The sequence below is a fragment of the Dromiciops gliroides genome, chromosome 3 (genome assembly GCF_019393635.1).
Source record: "Dromiciops gliroides isolate mDroGli1 chromosome 3, mDroGli1.pri, whole genome shotgun sequence".
Lineage (NCBI taxonomy): Eukaryota > Metazoa > Chordata > Mammalia > Microbiotheria > Microbiotheriidae > Dromiciops > Dromiciops gliroides.
Window position 1 is genome coordinate 512252950 of NC_057863.1, and position 13039 is coordinate 512265988.

At 36.9% G+C, this 13039-nt stretch overlaps 1 protein-coding gene across 2 annotated transcripts in view; it reads right to left on the bottom strand.

The window, feature by feature from the left end:
• MRE11 (MRE11 homolog, double strand break repair nuclease) overlaps window positions 1-13039 on the bottom strand; it is a 74424-nt gene that overhangs the window by 34253 nt on the left and 27132 nt on the right. For both annotated transcript variants that reach the window (XM_043990645.1, XM_043990644.1), the window contains exons 12-14: window positions 10142-10245; window positions 8058-8231; window positions 7230-7292 (exon numbers count right to left, since the gene is read on the bottom strand). In XM_043990645.1, the coding sequence (XP_043846580.1) occupies window positions 7230-7292; window positions 8058-8231; window positions 10142-10245 (341 nt within the window). The remainder of the gene's footprint in view (window positions 1-7229; window positions 7293-8057; window positions 8232-10141; window positions 10246-13039) is intronic.

Consider the following 13039-nt stretch of genomic DNA (forward strand, 5'->3'; position numbering starts at 1 on the left):
ATTATTCTTAAATTATCTCTCCTCAATCTATTTCCCAGATCAGTTGTTTTTCCAATGGGATATTTCACATTTTCTTTTATATTTTCATTCTTCTGACTTTGATCATTTTTTGATATGTTGTGGAGTAATTGGCTCCCAGTTGCCCAATTCTAATTTTTAAGGAATTATTTTCTTCAGTGAGCTTTTGTACCTTTTTCCATTTGGCCAATTCTGCTTTTTAAGGAGTTATTTTCATCAGTGAATTTTGTACCTCTTTTTCCATTAGGCCAAATCTATTTTATAAAGTACTCTAGTGTTTAATAAGCCCAAAGATTTGCTTTGGAAGTGAAAAATAAACATTTGACAAAAACTGCTGGGAAAACTAGAAAGCAGTTTGGCCAGAAACTAGGCATAGACCAACATCTCACACCATATGCTTAGATAAGGTCAAAATGGATAAATTATTTAGACATAAAGGATGATAAGTAAATTAGAGGAGCATGAAAAAATGTACCTGTCAGATCTATGAACAAGGGAAGGGTTTATGACCAAAAAAGAGATAAAGGACATTACAGGAAGTAAAAAAGATAATTTTGATTTACATGAAATTAAAAGGCTTTTTCACAAACAAAACAAATGTAGCCAAAATTAGAAAGAAAACAAGAAACCGGGGGGTAAATTGCATCAAGTTTATCTGATAAAAGACTCATTTCTCAAATATGTAGGAAACTGAGCCAAATTTATAAAAATAAGTGATTCCCCCGTTGATAAATGATCAAAGGATATAAACAGTAAGTTTTCAGAAGAAATCAAAACTATCAAGTCACATGAAAAAATGCTCTAAATAGCTACTGATTAGAGAAATACAAATCAAAACAACTCTGAGTTACTGACTCACACCTATTAGATTTGGCTAACATGACAGGAAAAGAAAATGACAAATGTGGGAGAGGATATAGAAAAAATGTGACAATTATGCACTGTTGGTGGAGTTCTGAACTAGTCCAACCATACTGGAGAACAACTTGGAACTATGTCCAAAGGGCTATGAAACTGTGACCTAGCAATATCACTACTAGGTCAGTATCCCAAAGAGGTCAAAGAATAGGGAAAAAGACCTATTTATTACAAAGATATTTATACAGATTTTTTTGTGGTAGCAAAGTATTTGAAATAAAGGGGATGCCCATCACTTGGAGAATGCCTGAACAAGTTATGGTATATGACTGTGATGAAATACTATGGTGCTATAAGAAATGATAGGCAGAGGGGCGGCTAGGTGGCGCAGTGGATAAAGCACCAGCCCTGGAGTCAGGAGTACCTGAGTTCAAATCTGGGCTCAGACACTTGACACTTACTAGCTGTGTGACCCTGGGCAAGTCACTTAACCCCCATTGCCCTGCAAAAAAAAAAAAAAAAGTTAAAGAAATGATAGGCAGGGGCAGCTAGGTGGCACAGTGGATAGAGCACCAGTCCTGGAGTCAGGAGGACCTGAGTTCAAATCTGGCCTCAGACACTTAACACTTACTAGCTGTGTGACCCTAGGCAAGTCACTTAACTCCAATTGCCTCGCAAAAAAAAAAAAAAAAAGAAAATGATAGGCAGGATGGTTTCAGAAATACTTGGAAAGACTTATTGAACTCACGCAAGGTGAAATAAGCAGAACCAGGAGAATATTGTACACAATAACAACAAGAGTGTAAGGATGATCAACTATAAAAGACTTAGCTACTCTGATCAAGACAATAATCCAAGACAATTCCAAAGGACTCGTGATGAAAAATGCCATCTACTCCACAGAGAAATAATGAATTCTGAATGCAGATTAAAATACACTTTTTTTGCTTTATTTTTATTATTTTATTTTGTTTGAATTCTCTTTTGCAACATGGCTAAAATTGAAATATGTTTGGCACAACCTCACACATATAATCAAAATCAAAGTGCTTGCCTCGGGGGGGGGGGGGAGGAAGGGATTGCAGTGCAGAAAGAAGAGAATTTGAAATGCAATTTTTAAAAATTATTGTTAGAAAAAAATTGCGTGTAATTGGGAAATATTCAATGAAAAAAAAAATATATTTTTTTTTTGGCAGGGCAATGGGGGTTAAGTGACTTGCCCAGAGTCACACAGCTAGTAAGTATCTGAGGCTGGGTTTGAACTCAAGTCCTCCTGAATCCAAGGCTGGTGCCTTATCCACTGTGCCACCTAGCTGCCCAAAAGATTTTTTAAAAATGAAATGGCCAAATGAAAACTAATAACTCCATAAGATATCAAGAAATAATAAAACAAAATCAGAAGTTTGAAAAAATACAAAATGTGAAAATATCTCAAAGAAAAAAACAACTGACCTGTAAAGTGGATCAAGGAAAGAACATTTAAGAATCACTGAAGTACTAAAAAACATGAAAAAAAGAGCCTAGATACTACATCTGAAGAAATCTTAAAAGAAAACTGCCTTTATCTCTATGAGCCAGAGAGCAAAGTAAAAATAGAAAGAACTCACTGGATATCTTCTGAAATAAACACCAAAATGAAAATTCTCAGGAATATCAGAAGGGAAAGGAAAATTAGGAAAAATTTTCTTACATCATCAGAACACACAGGCAGACATATATACAAAAAAAGAAGAGGGGGTATTAGAGGAAGGGCAAATTAAGGGAGAGATTGGTCAGTGAATAAGAGTTGCTCTTTATATTCCTGGCCCTTTTTGATGGTTCCTTTTTACTCTGCAACCAATATAATGTCCTCTAATCATAATTTATAAATATTTTTAGTGATGTAATCTGTGAATACCTTATATCAAAGTACATAAATATACTTAGCCTATATCAGGAGGGGGTCATGATTCTTATTATTTCTTATTATTATATGACTATAATTATCACTATTATTCTATAAATGTATTCCTTATTATTCTTTTGTTAAAAGTTATGTGATGCCTTCAGCTAAGAAAGATGAAGTCAGGTTTGTTTTTGAGTGAATCTGATAAACTGTTTTTCTAATAATATATGTGCTAAAAAATAATGATTATTTAGGTGCTATTATAAAGTATTTGATTTACCAATTATATTTCACATCCCCACTACTCTCCAATATTTCAGAGAAATTCAGTCATGTCCTTTGACACAGATGTTCTGATGTTCATTACAGCAATCATGTACAAGCTTTCTGTCATTAATCTGATCCACCTTGATTTTTTATTGTATTAAACTTCTTGAACAACATGGCATTGGAGAGATAGATCAGTGAGAATAGACTAACTGCATCCTTCTTCTTAAGGACTTCACTGATTTTTTTGGTCTGAAGCTTCTCCAGTAGTTTTTTTATCGCTGCTGAATTATTTATTTTGTTTTTGACAAAACTAAAGAATGTACAAATTTTAAGATGCTTGGGGGCAGAGGATAATGATTAGTCTGGCTATTCCCTTGCCTTTTTTCCTGACCTAGATTAAAGAGTAGATATATAGCATATATTATTTTATTAGCCAGGTATCCAAAAAAGATTCAATTGAAACTAAATAAGAGAGCAAGATATCTCTAAGATATCTTCTCCCCTTAAGGAAAGTCTTTGACTTCCCTCTTGGTTACTTTCTCTAAGTGCCTAAATAAAAGACCATTTTGGGGGCAGCTAGGTGCTACAGTAGATAAAGCACTGGCCCTGGATTCAGGAGGACCTGAGTTCAAATCCAGCCTCAAGTAAGCTCCCGAACTCATGACACAATCACTCTAAAAAACATCCAAATAAGGTCATAGGAAAATGCCCAGAGCAGCAAAACTCACAGAAGAATGTGCTGAAATCATCTTCTAACCAAGAACAGCTTGGAAGGTCAGAAGGAGGGAGCTGCTGTGCTGATACAGGAGTTGAGCCCAACCCCACAGTCACCCTGACACAGATCCAGTCTCAGGAAGTCCTCACCAGAGAAGGTGACCCCCAGAGCCTCTGAATCAGCTGAAGCACCAGTGTCGTCTGGAACTAAACTCACAGTCTGGTGAGTGGGCTGAGCCCTGGGCAGGGGAGAGACTACAGGAGTCTATGCTGGTGCTAAGGCAGAACTTGGATTTTACATCCCTACTGAGAACCAAGTGGTAGGCTCAAGTAGAAGTGGCCCAGGTCAGGGAGGAGCACAGGCTCATCAGAGCTAACAACCACAATACACAAAGCTGGTTGATTGGCAAATTGGTCTGGGGTCATCTAGGACCTGGAAACAGGCTGGGCAAGGGAAGAATCTGATTCTCCTTAAATCATACCACCTGGGACTTCTTTTTTTGTTTGTTTGTTTGGTTTTTTGTGTTTTTTTTTTAGTGAGGCAATTGGGGTTAAGTGACTTGCCCAGGGTCACACAGCTAATAAGTGTTAAGTGTCTGAGGCCGGATTTTAACTCAGGTACTCCTGACTCCAGGGCTGGTGCTCTATCCACTGTGCCATCTAGCTGCCCCCACCTGGGACTTCTTAAGCTTGGGATACTGCAGCCTGGAAACAGTGCCCCATTTTAAGGAGCTAAAAGTCTAGTAAAAGAAAGGCAAGATGAGTTGACAGAGAAAGGTGAAGACCATAGAAAGTTTCTTCAGTAACAAGGAAGACCAAGGGGCACCCTCAGAGGAAGATGTCAACATCAGGGGCCCCTATATCTAAAGCTTCCAAGAAAAATACAAATTGGTCTCAGGCCATAGAGGTGCTCAAAAAGGACTTTAAAGATAAAATTAGAGAGGTAGAGGAAAAAATGGAAAGAGAAATGAGGGTGATGCAGGAAAGACATGAGAAAAAAGTCAACAGCTTGAAAAGTCAAATGGAAAAGGAGGTACAAAAGCTCTCTGATGAAAATAATTGCCTAAGAATCAGGATTGAACAAATGGAAGCCAATGACTTTATGAGAAACCAAGACACAATAAAGCAAATTCAAATGAATAAAAAAATAGAGGGCAATGTGAAATATCTTCTGGGAAAAAACTGCCAACCAGGAAAATAGGTCCAGGAGAGGTAATTTGAAAATTATTGGTCTACCTGAAAACCATGATCAAGGAAAGAGCTTAGACACCATCTTCCAAGATATTCTCAGGGAAAATTGCCCTGAAATTCTAGAAGAAGCTAAAATAGAAATTGAAAGAATCCACCAATCACCTCCTGAAAGAGATCCCCAAAGGAAAACTCCTAGGAATAATATAGCCAAATTCCAGAGCTCTCAGGTCAAGGAGAAAATATTGCAAACTGCCAAAGAAAGAATTCAAATACTGTGGATCCCCAGTCAGGATAGCACAAGATCTAGCAGCTTCTACATTAAAGGACCGGAAGGCATGGAATACGATATTCCGAAGGTCAAAGAAAATGGGATTACAACCAAGAATCACCTACCCAGCAAAACTCAGAATTATCTTTCAGCAGAAAAAATGGGACTTTAATGAAAAAGAAGACTTTCAGATATCTGTGATGAAAAGACCTGAACTGAATGGCAAATTTGACTTTCAAATACAAGATCCTAGAGAACCATAAAAAAAAAATTGGAGCTGGGGGCATACCTGGGGTCATACAGTGGGCAACCATCTTGTGTCTGAGGCCAGGTTTTGGCCGGGATCCCCCTGGGTCCAGGGGTGATGATTTTTCCACTGTGTCACTTAGCTAGATGATAACATCTTTAGGGTTAAATTGAGGGGTGAAGGGAATTCATTGGGGGAGGGGGAAGGGCAGAAGTGAAATCCTACATGAAAGTAACAGGAAAAGGCTTATGGAGTGGGGGAAGAGATGGGAGAGGAGCAGGGCAGTAAATGAATTTTACACTCATCAGAAAAGGCTCAAAGATCTTAAACTCATCAGAGCTGCCTCAAGGAGGGACTAATAGACACACTCAATTGGGTAAAGTAATCTCTATAACCCTGCAGGAAAATAGGAGGGGAAGGGGATAAAGAGAGAGGGGCAAAAGAAGGAAGAGCAGAGTGGGGGAGGGGACAGACAGAAGCAAATCTCTTTTGAAGAGTGATAGGATGAAAGAAGATGGATAATAGAATAAATATCATGGGGAAGGGAATAGGATGGAAGGGAAACAGTTAACAATAGTAATCATGAAAAAGAGAAAAGAGGGGAAAATTGTACAAAAAATATTTATAGCAACTCTTGGTGGAGGCTAAGAATTGAGAATCAAGGGAATATCCATCAATTGAGAAATGATGGAAAAAGCTGTGTTATATGATTGTAGTGGAATGGACTTGTGCTACAGGAAATGACAAACAGAATGATCCCCAAAAAACCTTGAAAGACTAATGAACATCGATGTATGGTGAAGTGAGCAGAGCTGAGGGGACATTGTGGGTAGTGACAGCAGTATTCTTCAATGAGTAATTATGAATGACTTAGCTACTCTCAGCAGTACAATGATCCAGGACAATCCCAAGGAACTAATGAGGAAACATAGTATGCACTGCTATAGAAAGAACTGATAAAAAGAACACTTGTGGATTGTACATATATAACCTGATTGTGATCTTGTGGAGGGGGGAGGAAAGGAAGGGAGGGAGGGAGAAAAATTTGGAACTCTAAATCTTATGAAAATGAATGTTGAAAACTACCCTTACATGTAAATGGAAAATAAAATAAATGTTTGTTGACAAAAAAAAAAAAGAAACTAAATAAGAACTTAAAACAGGTCTTCTTAATGGAGCTCACAGAACTTTGGTCCATAGTTAGACTTAGATGGAAAAGAATTATATCTTCATTTTCATTGAACTCTGATTAAAAGTAGCATTTCCTTCAATTATGAATGTAGACAACAAACCACAACGGTATTAAGTTACATTTGACTGCCAAAAGTATTCATGACAAAAAAAAAGTTAAAAGAGCTGGGAAACTCCCAAGTATTAAATAAATCATGCCAGGATCATAGATTACTTATAAAATTAATTCTGTACCTTGAGTGAAGCTTTCTAAAGAAGTCTAGTCAAAGGCTGAGTTTCTTGTACTCAAAACAATACAGGAAGAGAGCCCTTAAAGTCTGACCTTTGGTTCAAGCTTTATTAACATGATATGTGAAGCCAGGAAGGCAAGACAAAGTCAGCAAATAGAACAGCTGCAACCCATACACCCATTCAGTCAAATAAAAGAGCATCTCTCCATTTCCTGCCCCATAACATTAGAAATGATCTATTTTGGTTTAACTGATAAACTATTTATTATATTTACACAAGTGATCTAAATCATTTTTTACATTAAAGTAAAATGATTCAGTTGAAGATCTACGCTAAATGTGCATTACAATAATTACCTCTCGAACCTCTTCTTCCTCCTCAGTAGTATTCTTTTTTCTTCTCTCTCTGAAATGACGTACCTATATTAAATTACACATACAGTAAGATATAATTATTCATCAAAAAAGTATAATCTGTGCACAAAATAAAATGATTAGTCATAATTTGTTTATAGAATGCTTTAAAATATAACATATAGAGGCCAAATCACTTACCTAAAGCCACAGTGCCAACTAATGACACAGCCAGAACTCAAATGTAAGGGTCTTGATTCCCAGTGCCTTGCATTTTCCACTATACCATACCATCTTATATTCCCTACTGTTTTGCTAAATTACACAACAGGCAAAGATATCATCAATAACTAAAGGAATAAGGTACCTGAGCAACATGACACAGCATCAGCCCCAGCCACTAGCCCACTGGGGGATGTCACCATCCCACAATGGCCCTCTTGAAGCCCTGGCCAGGAGGAACTGGGAAAAACAACAGCTCCTGGAGATCAGACATTATGAGAGGCTCCCAGGGATCTCTGAAAGCTCCAACAGTACATGTCTCTCAGGCTGGGAGCTCCCCACAAACAGGAGACATTTCCCTGATCCTTTCCTCTTCTCTATACCCTTCCTGCCTACTTTTGCCCTATCCTTTACCTCAAATTTTTTCTACCTATTTTCCTAGTCTTTTTCCCTTTTCTCTTTTTCCCCCTCCTCAAACCCAAATTTTGCTAAAAGGACCAGATACTTTCCCTTCTCATTCTCAATGCCCGCTCAAGGTAAGGCTATAAAACATTGGGGTCACAGGCCTTCTTGAGACAAAGTGGGGCCCCAAACAAATTCCTTGCTAACCTCTTCATCAATTTTATCTTCTGCTGCATCAATGTGACGTTCTTTAAGAAATCTCTGTGTTTTTTCCAACTGGTATTTTACCAGTTCCTCTATGGCATCCTTCTCTTCTTTGTCCACAAACTCTTGTACTGCTTCACCCATCCCCCGCTCTGTTAGAAGGGAAAGTTGCAGTTTCTGTAGAGGTAAAAAAAAAAACACCTCATAATGTAAGGAAGAAAAAATCTATTCAAACAAAATAAATAATCACAAGTGATAAGAATTGCAAAATAATACTGGGGAATCAAAGGGAGACACTAAGTATTTGGGGGAATGACTTCATAAACAGAGTAATAGTGCTTTTCTAGGACCTTGATCATTTCTTCTCTCTCTCTTTCAGCATCTTCTCATCTGCTCATAAATAAGCTCTAAAAAAGCCTTCTAACATCAACCAATTACCACACTCATCTTAAATGTCAAATTTAAATTGTTCATAGCTGACGCCTCTGTACCCGCTCACTCTTCAGCCCCTTACAATCTGGTTTCACTTTTCTATAGAAAGCACTTTCTCAAAGATGACCCATAAAATCCCAGGCACCAAATCCAACAGATTTTTTCAATACTTATCATCCTTAACCTCTCTCCAGAATTTGATACTGTTGAACATTCACTTCCTCATCTGGATACTCTTTCCTCCCTTGGTTTCAGTGAAACTACACTCTCTTGGTCCTCCTCTTAACTTTGTTTCCCTCCCTAGATCTCAAACTTTTCTCAACCCCATAAGTTAAGGCTTCCCTAAGATTCTGTCCTAAGCTTCTCTTTTTATCTCTACACTCTCCCTCAATAATTTCTTTATGAATATAGCTTTATCAAATGTATACATGTACTCCAGTCCTCTCTCCCAAGTTTGAGATGCTTATCCCCAAATGCATACTGAATATCTATAATTAAACGTGCTGCCAATCTCACAGACTTATCTATAAATAAGTTTATCGTCTTCCCCCATAAACCCAAACCTTCTTCTGGTATTAACTACTTCTATCAATGCCACCACCATTCCTTCTGTATCCTATGTTTGAAACCTCACTATAATCTTAGTACTTCCCTCTCTTTTCACATCCCATCAGGATCTCTGAAATATCTTACTTATCTTTCCTTCCTTTGTATTCCCACTGCCACCACCCTTGTACAGAAGTATTTCAACAGATTCCTGACAGGTCTCCCCCTTCTCCCCTCTTACCCCAATCCAACTACCTCTCCAAGGCATCTTCCTGATACAAATATAGGGTTATGTAATTCCTCTTCTAGAAATCATTTAATAGCTCATTATTGGCTAGTACTCAAAGCCCTTTCTTTACCAAGTGACATCCTAACTTTTCAGCTTATCTCAAACTACTCATCTTCAAGTATTCTACATTCTACCCAAACTGTTCTGGCCATTCTCTATATATGCACTACCTTGCTATGTTTCCATCCTTGCTCGTGCTATTCTTGATGGCTATTATACCCTTACCTCCTCTTCCCAATTCCAACCCAAATACCTTTTAAAATCCAACCTAAATACCACCTTATCTTTGGAGCTTTCCCTAATCCGAAATTGGTAATAACTTTTTTTATCTCTGAACTTTTTGCTTGGACCTCCCTCTATTCCTACTAGATATCTAGATCCTTGAAAGCACTTTGAAGACAAGTGCCCCCCACAAGAATCTGAAGACAGCAGATGCTTAATTAATATTAGCTGAACTATTCAATTGTGAAGCTGAATTTTTCATACATTATAGGTATTTGTGTGTGTTATACTTGTCCCTTCCCTCAATGACAAGTTCCCTGAATGTTGGGACCATGGTTTACCATCTAGCATGATGGATTATACTCAGGTTTTCAAAAAATGTTTACTCAACTAAATATTCAACTGAATTAGAAATGGAGGCATTTATACATACCCTATTTGTTTCTCAAGGAAATTGTGAGAATTCATTGTTCAACTCTATGAATCATTTTATACATGGACCAAATTAAAATTCTTCTTTATAAAAACATGACAATTTCAATTCATTGTCTTACAATTCACAATTTGTCACTTAAAATTATAATAAATAAGTAATTACTTTCTCTGCAGTCTGAAAATACTGTTTCACAAGATCTTCTACCCTTATAGTAGGTCCTTCTGAAGGAGGTTTTGTGATTAACTCCCCAAAGTTGATCTCTTCTCCTAGAAAAGAAATGTCCATTAAAAACTACTCACTCTTTGTACTTTATATAATGTTAAATAATAAAGCAAAACTATAGTTCATTAATCACAATTTATATACTAAGGGGCAGGAGAAATGCAACTCCACTAAATGCTATCTTAGTAGCACAGACAAATTTAGTGGCAGCAGCAGCTTTACTGTCACCAGCTATAGTTTCCCCTTATCTGAAATAATTCCCTGTATCTACATGAATCAGACTATCAAAGAGACTTTGGAAGACATTTAATATAATGTAATGTAATTAATATAAATGTCTCCTGAAATATGAATCCCTGGAAAATATTTATACAGACTATGCTTGAAGAATCCCCACTCCCACATCCCAAATTCCAAAAACCCATTTAAATTTTAGATACTTCTGTTTGTGAAATTTTCCTTATACTGTACTGAAATCAGCCTGTGGTCTAAATTCTGCTATCTGTGGTCAAATTAAACAAACCTAATACATCTTCCACATAAATAAAAAGTAAACAAGTATCTAGCCACAAAGAATGTCACCAACCTATTTTACAGGTAAAGGTATGATGCCAGTAACACCATACTTATAAGCTTTATGGAGTAACTATGACTTAATGGGAGGATGAGAAGATTTAGGGAAACCCATCTGAAAGCAAGCAAATATGTATATTTAGAAAAGGGGAGCACACAAACTTAAGAATAAAAGAGAAGAGTAACAGATAAGTGACTAGAAGTGACCAAAAAAAAACCAAACCCCCATCTCTGCTGTAATCTGAAAAAAGATTAGAACTTTTTTTAAATATTAAGAGAACTGTAGACCTTGGAAAAACTTTACAGTTCATCTAATCTAATCTTCTCATTTTGCATAGGAGAAAATGGAAAAATAAAGAGGTTGCATGACTCAAAAAGTATCTAGTCCCTTTTAAATCCCATGATAGCTCTCTTTGATTACTTTGAAGCTGATCACTTCAAATCTCATCCCAATGCTACTAACTCAGCCTTAGACACTCAACCCCTTCCCACTTCCCTCAGCCTTCTCTCCCCTCTGGCTGGAGGGCTAGGGAGTGAAACACTACACTCCTCCTTTGATTTCTTTTATTAAAGGTCAGGACCTGGATTTTCCAGCTTCCTTGCTACTTTCTATCTGTCCCTCTGTTTTATTTCAACTCCACGGAACAAGATGCCTCCATGCCAGGTACACCCTGGCTTCCCCAACCCATCCCCTTTTCAGCTTCCTTTTGTGTCTTGATTCTTCCTATTACACAGTAAGCTCCTTGAAAGCAGAAAAACTGTCTTTCCTATTTGTATTCCAGCACTTAGCACAATGCCAGGCACAGAGTAAGCACTTAAGAAATGTTTATTGAATTGAAAATTTAATTCTTTCCGGTCCCAGTTATTAGAATGTCACTAAAGGGCTCCCTAAATCATCCCTGGACACTCTCTTCATTCAAATTAAAACTTACAGCCCAGTCTGGTGCAAATAATGAATTCCATAAAGTAGTCATAAGAGGGGCAGCTAGGTGGTGCAGTGGATAAAGCACTGGCCTTGGATTCAGGAGGACCTGAGTTCAAATCCAGCCTCAGACACTTGACACTTACTAGCTGTGTGACCCTGGGCAAGTCACTTAACCCCCACTACCCCACAAAAAAATAAAAAACAAATTTAAAAAAAAAAGTAGTCATAAGAACCAATGACCACAAATAAAGCCAGGTCTAATCAATTGGGAAAATATTAATGGTTCATAGGTAGGCAGTGCAATTATAATAAAAATTATATTCCTACCTAAATTAAGCTATTTATTCAGTGCCATACAAATCTAACTATCAAAAAAAATATTTTATAGATCTAGAAAAAAATAACAAAATTCATCTGGAAGAACAAAAGCTCAAGGGTTCAGCCATACCAGATCTCAAACTATACTATAAAACATTAATCATGAAAACAAGCTGATACTGGCTAAGAAATTGAGTGGTGGATCAGTAGAACAGATTAGGTATAAATTACACTATAGTAAATGACCAAAGTAATCTAGGATATGATAAACCCAAATATCCAAGCATTTGGAACAAAAACTACTGGGAAAACTAGAAAACAGTAGAAAACTAGGTACAGACCAACATCTCACACTGTGTACCAAGATAAGGTCAAAATCAGTACATAATTTACATATAAAAAAATGACACCATAACCAAATGAAGAGAGCATGGAAAAGTTTATCTGTCAGATTTATGGACAAGGGAAGAATTTAGGACCAAAGAAGAGAAACAAAAGAATTATAAAATGTAAAACAGATAATTTTGCTTATATAAAATTAAAAAGCTTTTGCACAAACAAAACCAATGCCACCAAAAGCAGAAAATTGGGAAAGAACTTTTGTAACAAGTATCACTGATAAAAGCCTCTGATATAGCCTGCTATAAGAAATGATACGCAAGATGATTTCAGAAAAATCTGAAAAAACTTATATGAACTGATGTATAGCGAACTGAACAGAACCAGAAGAATGTTGTACACAGTAACAGCAAACTGTACAATGAAGACCTGTGAATGACTTAGCTATTCTCAGCAATACAATGATCTAAGCCACTCCTAAAGGACAAATGATGAAGAACAATATCCACCTCCAGAGAAAGAACTAATATTGATTGAATATAGACTGAAGAATGCCATTTTTTACTTTCTTTCTTTCATATTTTTATTTCAGTCCTCTTATACAAAATGATTAATATGAAAACGTTTTACATAATTGCACATATATAACCTATATCTGATTGTTTACTGCCTCAGGGAGAGGG